Genomic DNA, 24,664 nt, shown 5'->3' with positions numbered 1-24,664 from the left:
TTGATTAGACTAAGCAGGGACAATCCTCCCCTGGAGCAATGCAGGGCTCAAGGGCCCAGTGGCTGAGCGGATCTTATTGCGGCTACACCGAGGATCGAACCACGGACCTTGCGGGTCCCAGTCATGTACCTTAACCACTACACTACAGGCTGCCCTACCAACCCCGCTTACACCCCCAAGAAGAAGATGCACGTGTACAACAACTAGATATTTTATCACTGGCTAGCTGTCGGTAGCTTCGTATGCCTTTAAGTGCACATTTTGCAGGGCAACATTGAAGTGGACGCCCCCTCACCGGGAATGGGTGATACTCTTGTGATTGAAATGGCCGAGATGGGCTGTTGGTACCATTACATTATTTACATTATTGGCATTTGGCAGACGCTCTTATCCAGAGTGACGTACAGTTGATTAGACTAAGCAGGAGACAATCCTTCCCTGGAGCAATGCAGGGATAAGGGCCTTGCTCAAGGGCCCAACGGCTGTGCGGATCTTATTGTGGCTACACCGGGATTAGAACCACCGACCTTGCGTCTCCCAGTCATTTACCTTAACCACTACGCTACAGGCTGCCCTACCAACCCCGCTTACACCCCCAAGAAGAAGATGCACGTGTACAACAACTAGATGTTTTATCACTGGCTAGCTGTCGGTAGCTTTGTATGCCTTTAAGTGCACATTTCGCAGGGCAACATTGAAGTGGACGCCCCCTCACCTGGAATGGGTGATACTCTTGTGATTGAAATGGCCGAGATGGGCTGTTGGCACCAGCGTAACGCGCGCATGCTGTCCTGTCCCTCTCTGCAGCTCTGCAGTCGTTCCTGCGGGCGTACACCACCTACCCGACCAGCGTGAAACACGTCTTCCACATCCGCCACCTCCACCTGGGCCACGCCGCCAAGAGCTTTGGGCTCAGGGACGCCCCCCAGGGCTTGTCCTGCACCGGGGCAGGGGCACGGGGCGGCAAGGAGAGGGGCAAGGAGAAGGGCAAGGGCAAGGAGAAGAGGTGAGGCCTGAGGAACACACTGTCCTTACTGCGTTGTTTTTAAATCTTTGTACAGTGGGGGGGTTTTTTTATGTTTCTTTTTTTTGTTTGTTTTTGGTTTCCTTACATGGTACATATGTGGATGATTTTATTATTATGGATTTACATATTGTCATCTATGTCCTCCGATGATAAGGTTTATGTGACCTCTGTGCTTGGGCAATTTTAGGGCAGATGGCCGTATTCAGTGTGATTTGTGAAGTCATGTTGGTAAAAGTGAAAAGAAAAGGATTTTTCCCTAGCTCATATTTACCTTCTTCCACTGTAGTACCCAGGAGTGGCGTGGGGGTGGTCTGTGGATCATTGGGTCAGGTCTAGCCTGTCCAGGTCTGGTATAGTTTTATGTAGTTTGGTCTGGCCTGGCCAAAGGTTACTTACTTAGGTTACTGGCCTGATTGGGCAAGTGACAAATCAATCAACTGGCCTGAACCATCCCATAGTAGCATCGGGCTAATGGGCGCTCCTTATTATCCAGCCCTGTTTTCTGATCTAAATTTTGCACTGACACTGCCCAATTCATTCTCTACCCTGCCACATACCGGCATGTTGTCCATACCGATATATCGCTCACCCCTAGTCTGCTTTAGTGTGACTTTGGTTTAACTTGGTCTAGTTTAACTTTGTGTTGGTTTCACCTTGCCTGGTCTGGTTTGGTTTAGTTTCGTGTTGGCTTAGCCTGGTGTGGTGTAGTATAGTGTTGGTTTGGCCTGGTCTGGTTTAGCATAGTGTTGGTTTAGCCTTGCCTGGCCTGGTTTAGCATAGTGTTGGCTTGGCCTGGCCTGGTTTTGTTTTGTGTTGGTTTGGCCTAGCCTGGTTTAGCACAGTGTTGGTTTGGCCTGGCCTGGTTTGACCCACTGTGCGTTACCTTCCAGACAGGACCAGTGTGTGCTGTAACTCTAGAGGTGCTGAGATAAAGATGTGCCTGACAGCTGTGCTTGGTCACCCGAGAGCACCCTTCTTGTTTTCCACACTTTTGTTCCTCCCTGAACCCCCCCCCCCCCCCCCTTCATTTGGGCGCCTCCCACCACGGCCCCCTCCATCCTGTCAGAATGCGGAGGCCTTGCCCCGTGTCTCCGGGTCCTCCGGCACCGTGGAGGAGGTGCACCCCCAAATGGCATCTGTCCATGGCGCCCTGAATAATGAGCTTACCCACCACCCACGTCTCCCTGCGTCGGCCGGTTACCCTTCTTTTCAGGTTCCCTTGGATCCTCGAATGCCTTCAGGGTACTTCATTTTGAACTTGAAGTAAAAGTGCAAGGTTGTTAAAGATCTCCATTTTCGTATGAATTGTATGATGTTATTTGCACCCGGTAAACCGAATATTTCATTAATTCAGTGATATTCACGGTCTGCGTTCGATAAATGCACAACATCTCCCTGCAAACTAGGTAACGGCATAAGGGTGGTGTAAGTCTGTCTGAAGATCATTCATTTCTGCAGATAAGGACTTCCTTGTCCTTGTGTACTGTGCCTTTCACCCTCTAATTGTACAGCCATCATTCATTTTTCCATCAAACCTTTCATTAACCCTCTACTTATTTCTAAATATTTTTCTGTCCCTCTTGTTCTCACCCAACACTGGTTCCTATGACACATTTCAGGTTTGTAATTCTGACGTGAGAGATGATACTATAGTATAGTGATGCCGAGAGGTGGAAAATCCAAGTGCAGAAAGTAAAATTCCTCCCCAGGATTTTGTTCCAATCACTCGTATTTGCTCATTTGCACATTTCAGTCCTGGAAGGACCAATTTGGGGGGGTTATTTTGGGCCTCACAGAACCAGAAGGAACACAATGTAGAAGAATTAAAAGGAATGGAAGTTCAAAATATTGATACTGAAAGCCAAGCCCAAATTTGTATCCCTGCTTGTCCAATTGAAGAACGAGTTTGGAAAGCTTGTTTAAGTTTGATCTGTTAACAGGCATCTGGAAAGTGAACAGATTCTGGTGGTAAAATCTGTCACTTCAGTTGGACCTACAGAGAAACTGGATAGTCAGACCTACACCGTACCTCCTGACGGGAGTCAGATGTGCATCAGGGTGTTGTAGGTATGCTGGCAGCAGGTGTGTGTGTGTGTGTGTGTGTGTGTGTGCGTGCGTGCGTGCGTGTGTCAGGGTGTTGTAGGTATGCTGGCGGCAGGTGCGTGTGTCTGTGTGTGAGGGTGTTGTAGGTATGCTGGGGGCAGGTGTGTGTGTGTGTGTGTGTGTCTGTGTGTGTCAGGGTGTTGTAGGTATGCTGGCAGCAGGTGTGTGTGTGTGTGTGTGTGCGCGTGTGTGTGTGTGTGTACGTGCGTATGTCTGTGTGTGTGTGTGTGTGTGTGTGTGTGCATGCATGTGTGTGTGCATGCATGCGTGTGTGTGTGCGTGCGTGCGTGCGTGCGTGCGTGCGTGTGTGTGTGTCAGGTGGGGGTTGTTTGTCAGGGCCCGGGCTTGGCAGCTCCAGTCCAGCAGAGAGCCACTTCTGTGGCAGATCAAAGAGCTCCGGGTGAGGAGGGAGAGCAGGCAGCCGACTCCCTCCCCAGCCTCCATGCTAATGTCCCCGCTTTGGCAGCCTCCATGCTAATGTCCCCGCTTTGGCAGTTTTCTTGGCACCCGAAAATGTTTCGTCGATCTAATTTTCTCACTTTCCCCCACCCCCCCTTTTCTCTTGAAATCTTCCCCTCTCCTCAGTCTTTGCGTCAGCTGTTTATCCATATGTAATCCGCGCGCGATGTCTGCGTCTTAGCTGACAGCTTTTTTTCTCCCTCCTCGGCTGTCTGTTGTCTCTTTTTTTTTTATACTCGTGCCAAAAATGTGGGATTCTCATGCGGGGGTCTCTATGGGTGTCTCTCGTGACTCATCTTCTAGATTCGGGGGGTGGCAGTTGTGGGGGCGGGGGGGGGGATCTGTGAGCCTAGCCGTGCTGTGTCCTGATGACCAGTGTTGGGGATAGCTGGTTGCTAGGCGTTTCTCTGTAGCTGGAGACGCCGGGCGGTTGCTAGGTGACCCGCCGGCCCTTGTGGGTAGCACTGTTATTACCGGTCACCTGGGAGGCCGTGCTCCCTCCTCCAACCGGGTCAGGGAGCAAGTCTTGGCCTGGCTGTCATTATCGCGGAGGGGTCGGGGGGTGCAAAGGGGGGGGGGTCAGTCAACCTCATTTTTTAGCTTCTGCTGTGGGGGGAGGGGGGGGTCAATCTGCTAGACAGGGGCCGCAGACACCGGGGGTCCCCCGTTGTCAAGCTATTAACCAGATTGACGCCAGAAACACAAACCCAGGTGTGTTGTGCTGAGCACCTGAAGCAGAGGAACACAACCTCACGGCGCATCTCTGGGTGAAGATAGCGTTTCAGCTATCGGCAGGTCTCAGCCAATTTCCCTCCATTTTCGCAGAGCTGTTGTGAATGGAAGCCGACTCAAGTAACCGAGGTGTTAAAAAAACGACACGTGTCACATCCTGTTAGGGGTAACCTCGCAAGTTAGCGGCTAAACTGCTCCGGCTGGCAAAGGCAATTTAATTGATAAACGTTTGAAGCCTCTTTTTCTCCCCTTCGTTGCGTTTCTCCGCTCCAGCCCGACCCCGGCAGGCCTCGCCTCATCCGTTTCAGTTGCCACTCCTGACAACCGTCAAAAAAAGAGGAGGGGGGGGGGGGGGTTGTAAGAAAAGAGAGAGAGAAGAATGAGATGGAGAAGGAAGGATATTATCTGTGTTTCTGGAGCGCAGAGGAGAGGCGTGTTTCCCTGCGTAGCTTCAGTTCTGTTAATCAGCCCCCTGATCTCGCAGCTCGTGTGTCTGGGGCTTACCGTTCCCTTCCTCTCCAGGCTTATGTAAAGAGAAATTTATGTGTCGATTCTCTGATGATGAAATGCGCATCGCTCCTCGGAGGACTGGAGAGGGGAGGAGAGTTTTTTTTTTTCTTTTCTTCCGGCTCCTTCTAATGCTGCTCCTTTATTCTCACCCTTCCTTTCATCAGTGGACCGTCCTTGACTTTTCAGTAACTGCTAAACGCGCTCTGCTTCTGTACCTCCTACCTCTCTCTCTTTCCCTAACTTCTACCCCCCTCTTTCGCTCACTTTTCTTTTTTCTTTCATTTGCTCAGGGTTGCCGCCTTCACAGTTCCCACCGCGAAAAACGGGAACATGATTTTTCTCATGTTGTATTTTTCTTTTTTCTTTTTCCTTGTCCACTGTTTTGTGTGATGGACCTTATTCTTACCTGACCTCTCCTTCTCCAGCTCCCGAGTCTGCAGTCCTTCCCCTGGATGTTTGTTGTCTCCTCTCCTCTCCCCTCCCCTCTAGTCTCCCCCGAGCAGCGTTTTCCCAACCGTTTTCCTTCTGCGGCCCAATTTCCAAATTTACAGAATCTCATTGCACCCCGCAGTGTAGTGAGCAACGTACATCGATATGACGTATCAACAGTAGGTCTGAATGTTCTTTTGGGGTTTTAATTATTTACATTTTAATTACATTCATTTTGCTTTTGGTGAAAGGCATTTGTTCAATGAAATTCATTTGAACGTCATTTTTTACACGGCACACCTGACCTCGCCTGACGGCACACCTCGCCTGAGTGCCCCAGCACGCCGGTTTGGAGAGGCTGTGTGAGAGTCTCTTCGCTCTGTCTCTGCGCTCCGGGGCCTGAGAGGACCGCCCAGGAGCAGTCTTCTGCTGTCGAACAAAGTCTTCTGCTGTCACTTCCTCTTTTTGCACCAATTAGCAGCCTTTTGACCCCGGGCCACACCCCCGGTACCCTGCGTTCTGTCGGTTGCTGTCGGAGATAGGGCCATGTTCCGTAGAAAGTCGACCTCTGAGGTCAAACGGGTTTTTGAAACGGTGTCCGGGTCCAGCGGCTCCCGGTGTGTGACCGTGTGCCTGTTGCCGAGCGTTGAATTGAATTGCGGGCAGTTGGCATGGTGACCTGGTGAAGGTGAAGGACAGGGGCTGGAGGAGCGGGGCAATAGGGGCCTGGTGGGGGGGAGGGGGTCGCCGCATGCAGTCTCCCAAGGGTGGAGGTGTTGGAACTGTGGGGCCACACCTAATGGGGGTGAGGGGGTGGGGGGGGTGGCATTGTGCCTGTACCCTCATCTGCCACAACACACAGACTCCCCATTAAGGATGAGGTCATCTGCTCCAAGCCTACAAACTGGAGCATGAGAGCCTCATCCTTTTATACAAGAACGTAAACTGTTACAGAAAAGCACACTCAAGGGTTAAGAAGGCTTCAGGCCTTTTATACTCAGTATTTCTGAATGAAAATGGTGTACTTTCATACACTATCCTGGTTCACGCATTTAAACAATTTAACCGAAACGGAAAAAGCAATTATTTGAGGGAAAATGGTCTTAACTTTAATCTTTTGCTTTTGAGCGCTCATGATTTTTCATCATGAGTTGCCGACCCCATGATTTTCAGTGAAGTGCTAGTAGATCTTGTCTTCTTCGTTTGAGTATAGAATTTGAAAAAGTGTTCAGTTTCTCCGGAACATGCAGTATTTATGCTTAATATCACCACATGCCTTGTTTGTGGTCATGTGCAAATGTTGAGAGGGGGCGGGGGGGAGACTATTTTGTTGCTTGTTGTTAAAAATAGCAAGCAAAAAAACGCCAGCTTTCTGTAAGCTTGAGTTCAGGTGTTCGTAAAAGACCACCACCTCTCACCCCCCCCCCCTTCCTGTCTCGCACTCACTCAATCACGTGCAGACTGTCAGGGCCTGTATCTGGGATTTCGCTTTCTTCCCTGTCAGTAGAGACTTCATTATTGGTGTCTGCGGCTTTTGCTGTCCAAGTCCAGGCAAACACACCCACTAATGAGGCGTGTACCGACAAACACGCAATCAAACTAATCAACACGTCAACACACCTACCGACACTCAGCGGAAAACAAAAAACGCCTTACGCTGTCTCCATATTTATCAGTAAACACTACGAGCACCGAGCAGGCTCGACACACATCAACATTAAATATACACCATAAAATGTCATAGTTCACTTCATTTGTTTAGTATGTTTTTTTTCCTATTATTACTTGGAGGCGATGGGTGATGTCACATAGTTTTCACCAGCACATTTTGAGAATGTAATGTATTCTGCCTCATGCCGGGTGTACAATACTGCTGAAATGTATAATGCATACAGATGGTTATGTAGCTCATTTATAGGACTGGAAATGTATGCAATGTATGAGCATGGTTATATGGATTCAAAATAGGTAAGATGAAATGTATAACCTGCCCGAGTGTGTTTATAGGGCTGTAAGTAGGGTTGGTGCATACAATGCATAGGGATGGTAATGCTTATTTATTGGGATTAAGCAAGTGATTAAATTAGGATATAATCTGTATATCGGTTTACTGGTTGCAACCCCATTTAATTGTTTGCTAAATTCCTTAAAGCTTAATGCATGGCACTGTATATACAATTCATAAGGATTTTAATGTTCATTGTATATAGGGATGATCCGGTATGATCTTATATAGAGATGGCAATGTATAAGCTTGGTAATCATAAAAAAAGTGAAACGCATCATTATGTGTTATGTACTATCATCCTCAGTGGACCAGAGGGTTATTCATGCGTCAGATTTTTTTCTTTTTTGAGAATTGTCGCTATTTCTCTTTATTTGCATTCTGGAGAAACAACCGTGTCTGCCATTTTACTTTTAGACTGGACATTTTATCTTGTGCCTGGGATTCATCTTCTACCTCCATCTTGATTTTGTAGTTCTTATATCTCTTGTAACCATGTCACATGCCATAATTTTACCGACTTGGCCTACATTTACCATGTGTACAAGACTTAACGTTAATGGCGATGGATAACTGATACTTCGTACTAATTCTACCTCATCTGACCTGTGCTCTGTCAGTTCAAATTACCTCGAGTTTGCACCTATTGTACATCGCTTTGGATAAAAGCGTCTGCCAGATATATGGAATGTAATGGGTTTTGAAGTTTAACGGGACATTTTTTTCCCAAAGTACCATTTGAGTAGAAGTTCTTGTTTTTTTTATCAATAATGTTGAATTCATTCGGTTCCACGTAGTGCCAGTGATGGTAGCTTTCCGCTAAAGCTGCCCCTCGCTCTCGTTCTACTCCACCCGGCTTTCTCCATGAAAGGAGTAATCAACACGCATCCTGATGAAGTAATGGCAGTTTACCCTCGCTGCACTCAGGGGGGCGTCTGCGTATCGCTCTTTACATGACCTGAGTAGGGGGGTAGATACTGACGAAATGAACGGGGGGAAAAGAAGAAAGATTCGCCGCCCCACAGCTTGCGGAGTTGAAACATGGAGGAGCTGTCAATCACGTCTCGCGGCACAGCGCGGCTTCCGTCCAGCAGGGGTCCCTGTGGGGCATTCGGGAGGAAGAACAACAAACAAAACAAAATCCCACGCCGCACCGAGGCCGCAGGGGGTTTGTCAGCATCGGCTCCGTGTGAGTTTTGTCAGCGCCTGGGTGCCTGAAGCCTGTTCTTGGCACAGAGCTCGCTCCCAGAGGGCCCTCAAGGGGGAATTTTGGGGAGGGGGGGGTGGGGAGTGCCGGCGGTTATTGATTAGATAAAGACGGAGCGCTTTACAGTCAACCCCCCCCCCCCCCCCCACCCCCCACCCCCACCCGCCGCGCGGAGCCATGTCTGCTTCCGCTTGCGCGGGAATCTCTGCGTTTGGTCTGGCTCTCTCCTGCTTTTTTTTTTATTCTAAATCCCACTTTGGGGAATTTCATTATTTGGAGAGGGTCTGTTGTCATCACCCATTAGATTAGATTCTCCCTCGTTTTGTTTGTTGTATTTTTTTGGTGAGGGGTGGGGGTGCTTGCTTCGCTGGGACTCTCTGCTCCTCGCCTCGTTCCCCTGCAAGGCGCCTCCGGGCCAGAGAAGAGCTTCAAGTGCCAGAAACCCGCGCCAGCGCGCCCCTGCTCCCCTCGGCTAACGCGCGGGGTTCCCCTCCGCCTGTTTTTCTCCCCCCCCCAGACCCCCCAGGACGCTGAGCGGCAAGGAGCGGGTGGCCAGCCTGATGCGCTCTGAGTACGCCAGCGGAGCCGAGGACTGCGCCCCCAAGAAGAAGAAGAGGAAGAAGAGGCAGGCCGCGGAAGGCGAGCAGACGCCCGACTAGCGTCCGGCGAGACCCACGCTGTGAGGGGGTTCACTGCCTCCCCCCCCCCCCCCTCCCTGGGGCTCAGTACGCCTCAGAAATGCTTACAGCACCAGCCCTGTGCCAGACCTCACCACACACAGTGTGACCGCCGAGCTCTGAATGGTAAAGTCTATACGCAAAGGACAGGAAGCAGTGAGCGATTTTCCCCTGTCCAACTGGCACATAATGGACCTTCCTTCTTATATCTGTATCGTATATTGGACATGATGGGAACAAGTGACTCGCCTGCATGCAATTAGGGACATTCACCCGTTTTTTTTTTCTCAGTTCCGTGCACCGTTGCCTGCAGACCTACACTCAGAAATAGTGACAAGGAATAGAAGGAACATTTTAGTTCTCCAAGGATCCCAAATTTCCCAAATGTACCCCGAAGGTACAGTAATGTTCTTTTTGGGTAAAAATTGGTATGTTTTCCAAGCAAAAAATTTACAAATTAGGGGTACAATTTTTTGCACCTATTGGGTACCCCCCCAATGACAAGCCTTTGTACTTTTTAGGCACTTTTCGTACCTTTATTTCTGAGTGTATGTATGACTGCCTAAACAAAGCAGGCCTGACAGACAAGGTGTAGGATGCCAAGTTTGACCAGGAGGACCAAAGGCCTCTGTATCTGACCCACCTTCCACCCCTGTCTCAAATGTGTGTTTAATCAACTTGTCCAAACCTGATACACACAGCTAGTGGTCACTGGTGTTACCTCTAGAGCAAGAGATTGTCATTGTTGTTTTTTTATTTCATGTCAGCGTGGGAAATTCAAGACTCACACATAATTCTCAAATACAATGGATGGACAATTAAGTGCTTGAAACATCTAACCTGGGCAGTTTGATAATGTTTGTTTTTTAAATGTAATTATCTTTTAACTGTATTTCTATGTAAAGTTCAGTTTAAAGGAGGATGATTCAGCTGACATTTGATTTGCGCTATTCATTGTGTTTTTGACTTCTTTCCGTTATAGGTACAGCCTGACAATGTGCCCCTGCCGCTCACGTTGACGTTTTAGAGAAACTATCTCAACCTTTATTTTTAGAACGGCCCTAAGGCACTGCTCATGCACAGAACAGATATTATAACGATGACACAAATGTTCTTTGTTTCTTCGCGTATACGACTATATTAAAAATCCTCACGTTAAATCTAAGTGTAAGCTGTCGCAAGTCCAAATAGTTTTGGAGAAAAAATTCTCTGGTGGCATAATAGCTTGCATAAATGCTAGACTGCTGCTTTCCGCATTTTGGGGCCTCAGTAAAATACAAGTCAAGAAAGGGATTGCCTTGTAATATGAACTTACTTTTTTTTTTTTTTTTTCTACTGGGAAACTTATTTATACAATATCCATGAATAGACTGTGAAATTACCTGTTCCGCCAAAGGCACGGAATATGGGTTTGTCTGTAGCGTCTGAGATGACTGATTTGACAGGCATTGTTGCTTCTGAGGTCAGCAATGGTATGACGATGCTAATTTTAGGACTTCTTGCTCTTACCTCAGCAATCTAATAATCTAATCATAATCCATCGGATGTTTTTTTTTAATCAGTTTGTGTTCATCTTTGCTGAATTATCTCGGATGCAAATCATTATTCCATCTATGGGCTGCAGTGATGAACATACTATTGGAACAACAAGGCCAATTCCTTTGTTTTTGCAATACTCTAAATACAAGACTTCAGAATTTCAGCTTTTATTTCCTGGTATTTGCACCTAGATGTGTTTTAGATGAACTATTTAGAACATAGCACATTTCCTATCAGACCACCCCATTTTTAGGTGAGTAAAAGTATTGGAGTATTTAAGTAAATGAAAGTAAATAACACTAAATATTTGGTAGAATATCCCTTGCTTGCAGTAACTGCATCAAGCCTGCGACCCATTGACATCACCAATTCTTTCTTTGTCCCTTCAATCTCCTCTTCAGGAGGTGAAAGGCATGCTCAATTGGGTTAAGGTCTGGTGATTGACTTGGCCAGTCTAAAACCTTCCACTTTTTCTCCCTAATGAAGCACATAGCAGTGTGTTTTGGATCATTGTCTTGCTGCACAATGAAGTTCCTCCCAATTAGTTTGGACACATTTCTCTAAGATGGCAGACAATGTTTTTGTAGACTTCTGAATTAATCCTGCTGCTACCCTCATGAGTTACATCATCAATAAAGATTACTGAGCCCACTTCAGAAGTAGCCATACAATCTATAGCCTCTACATCGCTGCTCTCAAAGTCTTCTTTGAACGATTAATTGATATACCTTCTCCTCTTGCCCTGTGGAGATTGTTTGTAATGTCACTGACTAATGTTGCATAGTTTTTCTTCACAGCTCCTACAATGTTTCTGTCATCAACTGCTATTGTTTTCCTTGGTCGACTTATTCGATGTCTGTTGCTCAGTACGCCAGCGGTTTCTTTATTTTTCTGGACATTCCATGTTGCACAAGCTATCCCGTTTTCTAAGCATCAAAATGGCTTGCTTTTCTCCCAAAGAGAGCTCTCTTGTTGGTTTATCTTTTCTAACAAATGCAGTCTTCACAGGCAAAACCCAAGGTTAAAACCAAGAGGAGACATTCAGAACTATTTGTGGTTTAACCAATCATTCTAACAGGACATATCTGGGCAACAAGACACACCTGTCAAGTCACGTGTTCCAGTACTTTTGCTCACCTAAACATTGTGTGGTCATATACAAAAGGTGAAATGTTCTAAGTTGTTTAACAAATCTAGACAGAAATACAGGAAATAAAAGCTGAAATTCAGATCTCATGGACAGCTTTTGACCTCAAATTCAATTGCCTTCAGTGTATAGCAAAAACAAAGAAATTGACCTTGCTGTTCCAATACTTTTGTAAGGGAAGGTCCAGCCTGGCTCATCGAATTCAAATTAATTCACCCCACCACCAGGAAACAAGTTGTGACCTCTTGGCTACTTATGTATCCTCTGTATTTTGTAAGAATTTTCGACGCCATTACATTTCTTTTTTTTTTAACAAGTTAAAAAGTTTACTGCTGCCCTGTGACACCATTGCATTTTGAATAAGTTAGCTTGCGTTTTAAAGGCTATTGCTTTGCTGGAACATATTCTTACATGTGAATAGGTGGCAAGTGTTTTTTATTTCTCTGTGACTTGGCATTCCCTTTCAAACAAAAATTAAGAACAAGTAGCAACAGTCTCTAGATGCGCGTAAAAGCATCGCCTCCTTCACCTTTTAAGCTGTAGGCTATTGGTGAATGCGAGGGATAAGATGGCCAGGATTTATGGGCATGTAATTGCTTTTAAGTTTTCTTAGCTGGACATTATGATAAACAATTACGTACAATTTTCAAAAAGTTTCGACCACACCTGCGGAATTTGAAAAGCAATAATCAGTTGCGTAACACGCAATTCAAGGTTGAAGTTGAGCGAAACTGCGGTTTTCGCTTTCATGTTACAAAAATTTGTGATTTTTTTTTTTTTTTTTTTTTTGAGTGGCTGCAGCATCAAAACACACCTCTTACAGTATTTTCTCGTTACCGTGGAAGACCAATACCATTTCAAACCGTCTGCCTTTTCACAATGCAAATTGGCCTTTGATTGACTCCTAATTTGATTCGAAGGCTGTTTTGTTTGGTTTTATTCTGAGTCAATGAGATTAATCAGAGTCACTGATCCTCTGGTTTTAAGTCTCCGTGTTGTTTTTTTGTTTGCCGGGAGCTCAGTGAGGCTCAATCCGCACTTCATTAACTCTGAGCCGGGGGCAATCCGTGGCAGGAGCCGAGAGTTTACCAGGATCTTTTCACATGCAAAATATTTGTGCCTTTCAACAAGATCACGTATGCTTTTCACACAATCAGTTGCGTACTTCGCAAGAATAACTCCTTTCATTAAAATTGAGAGGTCATCATCTTCGTCTGAATGGGACAGAAATCCTTTGATACTCACTCTTAGATCGTTTCAGAATTTTTCCTGTAGGAAGTAAAAATATATATAGGCCTATATATAGCCTATAAAAACACTTTTTTAGCAGGTTTTGTTCGTTCCCCTTGTCTAGGAGCTCAAAACGTTGCAATCACTTAACAAGTTTAACGATGCGCAGTGGTGGTTTGAGTTGACAGCGTGTTTTGCGGTCCTGTCCGTGACCAGAAGGCGCCAGGCGAGTGGTAACATGTGCGATGCGGCCAGTGCAGCGGGGGACAGAACGATCATACCAATTTATCGACTTCCCATTAAAAGCCATTAAAGCCTTTTGTTTAATCGTTAGAAATCCCTTTTCTCGTTTGTCAGCCCCCCCCCCGCCCCAAACTCGAGGTAGAACTGGCTAATGTTTAGGCTTTAAAGACACTAGGGCACTGCCGCAAGGGAAGGAGGGGGCCCTACCGCGCCGCTGACCAGCTGTCCCCTTGCCTTATCCGGCCCACTGTCAGTCTTGCCCGGTCACCAGCTGTTGGAGCCGTTTGGCAGCAACCAGACAGCCAACACTCCCAAGAAAAAGGTGGAAACAATCCATTTCCAAATGGGATCATTTAGGACACTTAAACAATTACACACTTAAGGAGCCATTAATATTTCATCGGCTTATTGTTTATGAAAAATGAATAAAATGGTGTAATTAATTTAGCACAAGCCTAGTTTTCTTATTAGATTAGCCTACATCGAATTGCATTACTACATTGTTAGCTACGATAATTTGTGCATCAATTTCACTGCGGAACGAAAATTTAAAATATTTTGGTTCCATTTACGATTCATCTGTTAACGTAAGGACCTATGTATCGAATCTGCGATATATAGCTTGCTCTGTCCTGGAACCACAACACTTTCGGGTAAAAATGTATATTTTAGTATAAATTATTTGCTTTCTGATAGACCGATGACTGAATGCCATTCAGTCGCTTAATTGTATCCCTGTCCACAGGTTATCACGCTTTCGGAAGCAATGGTTTGGGTCTACATGATAACACGTTTAAAAATGAGCGGTCTGCCGATGTTCGGGTTGCCCGTTTCGGCTTGATTCCTTGACACGACTGAGGGATTTCTTGACAGGCATTTGTCCTGTCGTTTCCTCCAACACACGTTATTAGTTTGCTGTCACTTTCTTAATTCAATACAGAAAGGTTAATTCCAGAAACTCTTATTCAGCAAATGAAATCCACGCGACTGGATAAATAGCGCAGCCGAAGACCTGGATGTCTGACGGGCCTTGCAATTATGCTAACATGGTCTGAATAGTCATAGTCAATATATGTTTTGGTTCGTCATTATAACTCAAGTTCAACTCAGTTGCACTGCATTGAGCTATTTTTTTGGTCGTTTACCCTTTCTTTAGCTTATTCGTCTAGCCTAATAACTCGGTGTCAGGACATGTTTACCGATTAACACACCTTTATTATGCTGCTATAATTAAAACTGTATACCACCTTTAAGAAGCGCAGTGGAAAGATCAATTCGCTACATTGTACAAGGAAAAACTGGAAAAACAAGGAAAAACTGTTTTCATAAATACTTTATGTAGCCTAGCCTACTGCAATAAATCAATTTATTAGCATACAGTCTTATGTAGCCAGTGCGACATTAACACTGCAATTACAATTTAATTACATAAATCTGTAAATTGGAATATGCCTAGTTACGTAAATAAGAGCGGAAATATTGTGTTATATGCAAATAAGTTACTTGACAAACAATTTTAGAAAGTAGCTAGAACTTGACTCCAGTGTGACGGTTGGTGAAACCTTAATCTTCTTGTTTTGCTTCTTGTGTCTGTGTTGACTTTTAACAGATCACTATCATGTTTGATCGCATAGCCTACATGTAGCTTATAATAATCTAAGTGATGCTATTTTATTTTAACAAGTCGTCAAAACATTGAATTTGATTTGTTGTTGATGGCATATAGCGTAGCTATGCCGACATTGTGGTTTCTGAATAATGGTGCTTCACGCGACTGCTAAGTGAAAGCGTCGTTTCTTTGCTGTCACATAATGTTAACGATGAAACGGGTAACTCTTGTTGTGTAGCCCAAATTTTGATTCCGCTTCCGAAATGTGATGTGTATTAATTAGGCCTGCTAGAGCGTATCCATTTGGTAAATAAATCTGTTGACATGCCGTTTTGAGTTCCAGTTATGCACAAGTGTGTAAATGGCCCACTCTCGAATATTGAGGTGCACTTACTTGGAACACATGTGCATGAGCCGGTAGCACCCATAGATTAGCCTAACTTTTTGAGTCCTTATCGGGCAGTTGCACGACCATTGTGCAAAAGAAGGAAAAAGGAAATCATAGTTAAGTGTTTATTGTGTCGAGTGTCTGATATGAATACATCGATCATAATTAAGCACAATCTTTTTTTCAAATAAATGTGATCTTTTAAACTGGTCTTGATTTTAAAGAGATGTTTCTCAACTGGAAGCAGCCTCTTTCTTATTGTAAGAACTTTATTTGTACATTAAAAAAAATGAATTTTCTTCACTTCAAATTGTCCCTTAATTCCGATTTCAGCAGTCGGTAAAAGTTCGCAAAAGGGGCAATATTCAGAGATACGAGAACCACTTCACAATATAAGCCGCTTCACAAATAAATAATTTCAATATACATTTTCCAGAAAAAAGTTACAATGTTCCATAATATTATGATGGAATACAGTTCCGCAGTTTGACATTGTGCAAGACACTTGGTACTTTAACTGCCAATTGACCCCAAAGTGGAGCGAGGACATGTTTCCCTTTAGCCCATCGCTTTCATCATTCTGAAGTATAATCACAGCCCGTATCTTTAAGCTAATAATAGTAATAGTAATAGTAATAGTAATAGTAATAATAATAATAATAATAATAATAATAATAATAATAATAATAATAATAATAATACTGGTACTATTTGTAGGTGTAATCACAAAAACACATTGTTTTTCAATTGAACTTGTAAAATGTAGTCAAGTTTTCTTCGACCGCAAATGGGAATAGTAATGGGGACGCCAAAGATTCAACCTTCAGAATTTATGTTCCCTGTATGCTAAGAAAATAACACCATTCGTAGAATTGTACGTTAGGCTTTAAAATGAATAATGTCAATGATTTTGGTCAGAAGACTTATATTCTTATATGAAAGTAGACTGAGCCGAATACTTCTATTATAAAAACGAATACTTCTATTATTATAATAATAATAATATTATTATTATTATTATTATTATTATTTTTATTATTTTATTATTTTATTATTTTAGTATTTTATTATTATTATTATTATTATTATTATTATTATTATTATTATTATTATCAGCAGCAGCAGCAATTGTTTATGTACTTTTCTTTTTCCACAGGTATATCTAGCTTGTCCTGTTTGTCAGCACCAAGGACTGTAACCAAACTGAACTTGCTGAAGCTGTATTCCAAATCAACCCTTTTCAAGTTTGTTCGTTTTGTTCGAGTTACATTTGCACCCTATAGGAACCGCGCATCTCTGACACAGAAAATCCACGTTGAAATGTCTTCTCCAGTTATACTGTATGTACCGGTCTTTCTGAGGGGAAAATAGTTTAATAGATAAATATATAAAGAGAAATGAACAGTGGTCTTATATCCATGTTTAAACAGGTAGACGTAATAGTTCTTTTGAGAAAGTCCAGTTCAAGTTCATCGTAGGTTTTTGTTTTAGATCTTTATATTTTCTGTCACTTTTTATACATGCCCCCCATTGGTTTGATTCGGAGCTGTCGATCTACGGCTCCGGAGGGGGCGGCTCACCGTTGTTGCGTAGCTCGCGGGAGCACTCCGGAGAGGGAGTGGAGAGGTGGGGGCGGCTCGTTGCCTCCCTGCAGACCGTGTAGAAGAATCCTTGGAACAAGAGGCCGCTGTAGAGGCGGTGGAGGAGCGGAGGGTCCCCTGTACAAATACAAGGCTGCCCCAGGGTCTAGGTTCGACACTAAACTTTGTGGGTAGAAGTAGGGAGAGGGAAACATTCTCTGGAGGGCAGAATAATTCCCGGCCTCTGCCAACAGTTCGAGTCCAACCGCAGTCTGCCTCTTCCACTTCGTCCTGCAGGGAAAAGAGAAACATGAAGTTTATATGGGTGTGTGTGTGTGTGTGTGTGTGTGTGTGAGTAAACTTCTGAACTTAGTCCACGGTAATGCACTTCTATATTTTTCCATCCAACATAGTCTGTATTAGTTTATTAGTTTTATTGTGATTTTCTGCAGCCTGTTATTTTAATTCATTTGAAATCTTACACCGCCTCTCTTTCGTAGTTGAAACAGCAGTTGCACAGACCATTTCATACCTATTGTCATATCCGTTTTCTTATCATTTTTAATAATACCCCCCCCCCCCCCCCCCAATAAAAATCATAAGGCCGATTGTCCCAGACAAATGAAAGCCATTCTTACATGTAAATTATTCATATTTTTTTACAATCGTGTAATTACAGTATTCTGGGTAAATTATTTATAAAGTAATTTATTATTCATGCAGAAATGTGTGACCTTTTTATATTTATTTCATATTATTTTGGATAATGGACGATACCAGAATTTTACCACGCCGTAATATTTTAAAGGCCCTTTTTCGAAGTATAGGCTACAGATTGGGCCATAAAGCAATAATGTGGTCTTAAAACTCATTTGCATGCCATGTAAATTAAAGTGACCGTACAATGCATAAATATCCTTCTATCTAGCCTAGTTAAACGGTAAAATAAAAATGATCTCGCACAATAATTATGAAGAATTCCAAATAAATGTGTTGTAGGCTACATGTTTCCCACTTGAAATAGCATTGTTCCCGTTACCAGCGTTCAAATATAGGATGTGCCAGATGACGATTGGACACGTTTTTGCTGTGGGTCCATTTGTCATCCGTGCCATTAAAGTCTAGTTCTGGTACTTTACAAATACGTAATCAGTTTTGTAACGTGGACCTTAATGGGTTACAGTGAACAATGCAAGCTGCGATTTCGCGATAACGGATGCGCTGCTTTAGTAATTGATTGTCTCCCTGTCTGTCTGACAGATGTTTGAGTGTTTCTCTTTTTAATTAGAAGGTAGAGATATTCTTAGCTGTATTTCTACCGGGACTGCATACAGCATACAGCGTTACAGTGGCAAAAAATTCCCTTCACTAAATGGCGAGAAATGTTTCGTTTTATTCAAGTTTTGTTTTTTGTATGGACAGGGGCGAGTGACAGTCTGTGGATTAATCAGCTAGTAAATGTTTAACTGTCATTTGGACGAAAATAGCATTAGCTTTGATGAAGCGATTACTTTTCTGCCCTGTGAAAACGTTTTTGCGAACGAGAGTTTAGGTTGGTTTTAAAGTGTCTCTATAATCACAGGCTGTGTGGTATCAGGCAAACCATACATTATGCAAACCATGCATTCTGGCAATAAATCTAGCTATTTTTATTTTGGCTCGATGCCAAGTGAAATGTTAAACATTAGGCCTAATTTCTCTAATTCGTTTTCGAAAGTCATTGCAAAAAATCTAGGCTAACAGCAGCGCGCAATAATATTCACACCTTGCAATCCCAAGTTTATGTTTCCACCCATGTTCAGCCCTATAGGACACCGATTTCACATGCTGGTTTTCGCGCGTTTTATTGGGCCTGTTTGATTTATTGGTGTGTTTTCACACGTGAGCTGTCAGATTGCACCTGCCTTTGGCCATGTTTTAAGGGAAAGTATTGGGTTTAATATTTCCCGCACCGTTCATATTGATTTGATTTTAGGTGATTGTAATGAAACACAGTTTTTATGGTAAGATTTGCGATCACAGAATGTATTTTAATTTGAAAAGACGACGTGCGAAAAAGTTCGCAAGCATGTCTCTTTGCGTTTGGACAGTAAAAGTCTGTGCTCACCTTCTGTTCTGGTACCACGTTTTGACCTGGGTATCTGTGAGGTTGAGCGACGCGGCCAGCTCCATCCTGTCCTGAACGCTCAGATACTTCTGCCGCTCGAAGCTTCGCTCAAGCTGGGCCAACTGGTGATCGGTGAAGGCAGTCCGTGCTTTCCTGGGCTTCTTGAGCCTAACCGGCGGGCTGTCTCTGCTGCTCGATATTTCCCTGTCACCCTCCTCTTTCACTAAAAATCCACAAAAAGGCACAAGCATTTGCAATGGGAACATGTTGAGCTGCAAAAGTACGAAGACAAGTTAATAATAATAATAATAATAATAACTATTATTATTATTATTATTATTATTATTATTATTATTATTATTATTATTATTATTATGTGGCCTGTTTATACAGAACTAGTTCTATTTTCTATTGCGATGTTTAATTTCAGTAATTGTGTAGACATTATTTCTTAATGTATCACCAATGCTAATTTTATTTTAGCGTATGCAAATAAAAAAGCCTGAAATGTGTCGAAATGTACAAGGACATTTCGGGTAATGAGTAGATAGCCTATCGGCCTATGCTTTTATTAAGAGCATACGTGTGTATATGAAATATGAAACGTGAAATACCTTTATGTCTGTGTGGTCTATAGTTTAACCTATATCTTAGCTCTGTAGTCTTTGCGTTTAAATGTACAGAATTTGGAAGAAACTTTAAAAAATATTTAAAAATATATATGAAACCAGAACGGAAAATAGGATTATAGGATCAAATGATCTTACTATTTCAGATTATCTGAATTGTTCTCATGTTCCTGTAGGCCTATTCTGAGGGAGAAATACGGTAATATGACAGCGCTAAGTAGAGTATACGACTTGATTGGGCTCTCAAGGAGCACAATAATCCGGTTAATTGAGCCACAGGGGAGGTAAACCTTTCAACCAGGACAAGATAAACTTCTCAGGCCCGAGGATAAAGCCGAAATAAAGAGCATGCAAATATTTCGTGTAATAAATCTGCTTAGCAGATGGGGAAAATTCTGTATATCCTTAAAAAAAAGTATAGCCTAGGCTAAAAATCTAAATATCACGCTTTTAACATTCTTGAATCACATCTCAAAGATGGAGAGGCAGTGGGCGTTGTATGTTAAGCGCCCACATATTGTCCACCCGTTCACTCGCCCTGCTAAAAACACAAATCTTTTACCCATTCATTATGAATTATTTTATGTTTTGGTGGACACTTTATTGTTCTTGGGAGTTATTGGGAGTCTTGATATAAATCCAGTTAATAATGCATTGCGAATATGTTTAACCTTTAATTCCACGCGCAATTATTATTTCCATAACAACAAAAAACGGCAATAGTAATATTTTTTAAATATAATAATAATAATAATAATAATAATAATAATAATAATAATGTAATTATGATTGTTGTAGGCTATACTGAAGTAGCCTTAATTAATAACATCGATTTTACGCAAAATGAAAATTAAATGTGACAGTACATCCATCCTTCCTGTTTTTACTGTACATTGTAAATGTGGAAATATTGTGTAAAATATTTGTGTGTGTTAATAAAATGTTAACACTGATTTCTTTATCAGTGTTAACATTTTATTTCAAGTAGCTGCCTCTTTTTTTCTTTAAAGACGGATCTTTGTGCCGGTAGGCTGTATCTCTGGAGGCGCCCATGTCATTTTTCCTCCTTTCAGCCTTTTTTTTACCCAAAAGATATTTCACAAAATACATTTAGTTGGTTACTAATAACATATAGTTCGACCTAATCTAGCGATGTGGTAATTTTTTACAAATGATCATGCACTTGGTTTAGCCATTCCAATTGAATACACTTGCCTCGTGAACAAGTGGTTCTTGTTACATTATCAAATAGGTTATCACCGACTATTTAATATAATGTACTCGTAAATGTTCTATGTATTTGGAAAAATAAATAGCCCTTTTGTTAATATGACTTGGGGGGATTTCACTCTATTCGGCTAATTGAATGAGTATTATGTTTAGAACAACAAATGCAAAGGCGTGCGAGACAGGCAACATGTTTAAATTGTTCATAGATTTCCCATTTAATTTGTTCAAACGTGTCTACCATTTAAAAAAAGAAAAATCATTATGCCTAGTCGTTCTATGTTAAGTTTAACGGAAGGACACCTGTAACACTGCACACTTAAAGTGTTTAAAATGAAGCCTACTAATGGAACAATTTGAATATTAGCACACATGCCCGGAATTTGTCGAAAGGTATAACTTAATCACACATTTTACCTTTATATTCGCTGTCCGAGGACGAGTTGCTGTGGATTTTGTCTATGAAGTCGTCAATTTTGGACACGAGCCGCCCTGCCTCTTGTGTGGGCTGCCCATTGTTGGAATATGGGGCGCAGGCGGCAAGAGGCTTGCAGTCCGCTAAAATGTCCCTGATGAGGAAAGACGAAGTGACCGTGCGCGGCTGGGAACCTGCGGAAATCTGTCCATGTTGTAGGTGGGACTCGAGTCCAAGAGCGTGACCTTGTCTCTGCACTAACTCTTCGCCGCACTCCCGCCGCGGTGATGGAGGAGTGGAGCAGCCACTCTCCAGGTCAGAACTGGGGCTTAACTCCAGTGGAGACCTGCATTCGCCCAGCAAACTGTCCCCTTTCGAAATAATCGGACTTCCAGGTCTGTGAGACAGCAAAGAGTCAATCCCAAAACTGGAGCCGTTTGTGGACGCCTCCATGGCCAGCGCTGAAGAGTTCTGTATATGTAGGCTAGTGTTTTAAACTAGCATTTGTTTTGGCTGCATGAATCGAGCGAGAGTGCCGACAATATTGCCGAATCCGATTTGAAAATCCAGACACAGTTGGAAACAGCCTATGGGATATTCCTCCACGTTCTTCAGATGGTTCTCATACAAACCAGACGTTTCAGAAGTTTCCAGAAACTAAAGAATATCATCCAATTTAGCAACAAATCACTGCTGAATTAAACTGGCTAATTTGTCTAAAATGAAATAATCGGTACAATTTCGACATTTTCAGCTGTCAAGTACAAGTTATCCTTTGAATTCCGTCGAGATTTTACGACGCGTTTAATAATGTCTGCCCAGAACAACTACTACGATGTTTACATTTTTTTACTGAATACATCTGATCCACAGTTTACAGAAATCGCCGAGCGCAGCACCAATCCACGGGGCGATTCAGAGTTTCAGCACCACGGACAGGAACACGGGTGGTCAAAGTCAATCGAATTGATGCTCTGAACTTGATAAAGAAGTGATTGTTGAAATGTTAATAAAATCAAAGGTGGTTAGTTGTGGTGTCCTGGACAGACAGCGCGTGTAGAGGACTACATTCGAGAAGAATATTCCGCGCCAGACGAGGGCTCAGACCGTTGGTCAGTTGGGAGAAAAACGGACAGCCAGGGGTAAATCAGGTTAAGCGCACACATCCGGTAACCAAAGTCTCCCGATGACACTTTTCCTAAAAAATGAACTTGTGTCACACTCAGAAGCTACGTTTTAAAGGTGTCCAGTTTACGTGCGTCCCCAGCGGCAGATTTCCATTGGCTGAGTGGTCTTTTTGGGTGATGACTCGCTCCAGAGGAGGAGGAGGAAAGCTGGTTCCACTCCCCTTTCCCTCACTTTGAATAAAAGACAGGGAATAAATAGGAGAACCAGATCTAAGTATTTACCGGCCACATTCATAGCCTACAGCTTTTTCATTGCATCGCCAATAATGATGGCGCAGTTACTACGCAGCTCATTTTCAAAGCCAAGGCCTAGGCTATAGTTTTATAGTTTTTTTTTCATGTGTCTTTAAATATTTTTTGCCCTATTTTAAGGTTTAAAATGACTAATTTGCTTGCTTGAACAATATAGCCTAATCAATAGTATAGTAAAATGATGCGATCTGTAGAGTAACATAACTTTGATGATGTTAATAATAATAATAATAATAATAATAATAATAATAATAATAATAATAATAAAGAATACATTTCATTAATATTGAACATAAACCGCCTCCATCCCACTAAAACAAAATAAATGTTATACCTAAAAGCTTCACATAGTTTCGTCAGGCCTAATATGTCTTATCAAATGGCGGTTATTGTTGTAACTTTTGCGCGTTACAGTTACCTGCACGTGACGCTTGTGCCCAGTCTTTCCTTATACAATGTATGACCTCGTGGAGTCCAGACAATTGAAGCAGATTGGAGACGTCCTTCCATCGCACGCACCGGCAGGTGAGTGAAGCGCTCTGGGCTCCCATGAGTCCAAAACCCGGCTACAAGCTGTCACTTTGAGGCGGGGACATTGGCGGACCGCAATACACAAAGTAGCTATAGCCTACTTGTGGTTGGACTATCAGAATTAAAGCCCCCGCCCCACAGGCCCCGCTCTCTTTGTGTACTATTGCATAGGGTGGACGTTTGTCTTGGAAAAACAATTTGAACGATCTCTGGCCTGCAATAAATTATTCACTTTACACTGAAGCCATTTGAATATGTCGATGGTAGAACGTCTCATTATTTACCGCGGCTACCCTAAATACCAATGTGCTGAGACCCAGCAGTGGGCTCCAGAAGCCGTAGGCTACACTTTCAAACGGCTGGATAACTTACTCCGTGCAGTGTTTGGTGCAAGTCAATATAAAATGACGACACAGAAACAGTCAGGCTTAGTGCAGCACCCGTGCAAGGCACTTTTAATGGTTAATAGTTTTGAATTACACACGCAATGATCACGATTAGCATATTTAAAACCTACTTTAAAAACCACTCAATTGTTTGTATGTCAGTTATAACGTTTTTTAAACATTATTGAAAACTATGCATTGATTTCAGTTGTTAAGTGAGAGATATATAAAATAACTTGGAAATATTAGTTTTTTGTGTGCATAATTATAATTTAAAATTTTGACCATTGCAGGCTGTGTGGTCTTGCCTCTTTGCCCAAAGCTCCGTCTCCTGTAATTATCCTCCTCCCACTCCCTCCATCTCTCATCTTTCCCATCTTTCTCTTTCCACCCCTCTCTCGCTCCTTCCAATCCTCTTCCCTCACCCTTTCCCCTCTGCTCTCACTCTTCCCCCCCCCCCCCCCCACTCCTGTTCTGCCTTTTGCCCCTCCTTCTCTCCCTGTCTCCAGCCCTTTCCCATCACAGGTTTAGGCCAGGTTGTAGGTGCCTTGCCCCAGGTGCCCTCTGCGCGCCACGGAGTCAGAGTAGTGTGCGCTGAAAGCCACTTTCCGAGCCTCGGGGCTGCGGAAGGTGTCCAGGGCGGGTCCCACCTGCAGGAGAGAGGGACGGGGAAGGCCAGGTGAGTGGTTTCCTTCAGCTTGACGGACAGCGCTCACCTGCCGAGAGTCTCGCCGGCCCCCTGTCTGTCATCTCCCCGCACACGGGGAGGGGCTTGCGCTCATTTGCGGCAGGGTTTGGAGAAGCAGACTTGGCCCCTGAGCAGCGAGGCCTGATTTGACGAGTGTCAGGTGAAGAGGAAGTGTGTGTGTGTGTGTGTGTGTGCGCATGCAGGTCAGACGGATGCACCCCTGATGAACACGTGAGAGATGAAGCTGATGAGGAACCCCGGGTGTGTGTGTGTGTGTGTGTGTGTGGTGTGCTTTTTGATTGACACATTGGTCAGTGCACACATTAAACGATAAACACTCACAGGCGTGAACACGTT

The 24,664-nt window shown here is 43.4% G+C and overlaps 3 protein-coding genes across 8 annotated transcripts in view; 1 reads left to right on the top strand and 2 right to left on the bottom strand.

The window, feature by feature from the left end:
• Positions 1–10,083, top strand: part of ddx31 (DEAD (Asp-Glu-Ala-Asp) box polypeptide 31) — a 34,033-nt gene extending 23,950 nt beyond the window's left edge. For all 4 annotated transcript variants that reach the window (XM_061259883.1, XM_061259882.1, XM_061259884.1 and 1 more), the window contains exons 20-21: positions 808–1,006; positions 8,990–10,083. In XM_061259883.1, coding sequence (XP_061115867.1) covers positions 808–1,006; positions 8,990–9,131 — 341 coding nt within the window. In that variant the 3' untranslated portion in view covers positions 9,132–10,083. The remainder of the gene's footprint in view (positions 1–807; positions 1,007–8,989) is intronic.
• Positions 10,084–16,881: 6,798 nt separating this feature from the next.
• barhl1a (BarH-like homeobox 1a) lies at positions 16,882–21,716 on the bottom strand. Its single transcript, XM_061261711.1, has 3 exons — positions 21,266–21,716; positions 18,993–19,215; positions 16,882–17,176 (listed from the first exon to the last, which is right to left on the bottom strand). The coding sequence occupies exons 1-3, from the start codon at positions 21,714–21,716 to the stop codon at positions 16,882–16,884; spliced, it is 969 nt and encodes a 322-aa protein (XP_061117695.1).
• Positions 21,717–24,095: 2,379 nt separating this feature from the next.
• cfap77 (cilia and flagella associated protein 77) overlaps positions 24,096–24,664 on the bottom strand; it is a 42,918-nt gene continuing 42,349 nt past the window's right edge. For all 3 annotated transcript variants that reach the window (XM_061261844.1, XM_061261842.1, XM_061261843.1), the window contains exon 8: positions 24,096–24,269. In XM_061261844.1, coding sequence (XP_061117828.1) covers positions 24,147–24,269 — 123 coding nt within the window. In that variant the 3' untranslated portion in view covers positions 24,096–24,146. The remainder of the gene's footprint in view (positions 24,270–24,664) is intronic.

This window comes from Conger conger, chromosome 11, assembly GCF_963514075.1.
Source record: "Conger conger chromosome 11, fConCon1.1, whole genome shotgun sequence".
In the NCBI taxonomy this organism is placed as follows: Eukaryota; Metazoa; Chordata; class Actinopteri; order Anguilliformes; family Congridae; genus Conger; species Conger conger.
This window is presented reverse-complemented; position numbering and strand designations above follow the sequence as displayed.

Bases quoted from the DNA above. Each gene is read 5' to 3' on its own strand.
- barhl1a (XM_061261711.1), bottom strand. From the start codon at position 21,716: ATGGAGGCGTCCACAAACGGCTCCAGTTTTGGGATTGACTCTTTGCTG. The intron at 19,216-21,265 runs GTAAAATGTGTG...GTGGATTTTTAG, and splicing joins CTCGGACAGCGAATATAAAG to TGAAAGAGGAGGGTGACAGG. The intron at 17,177-18,992 runs GTGAGCACAGAC...TTTTCCCTGCAG, and splicing joins ACGTGGTACCAGAACAGAAG to GACGAAGTGGAAGAGGCAGA.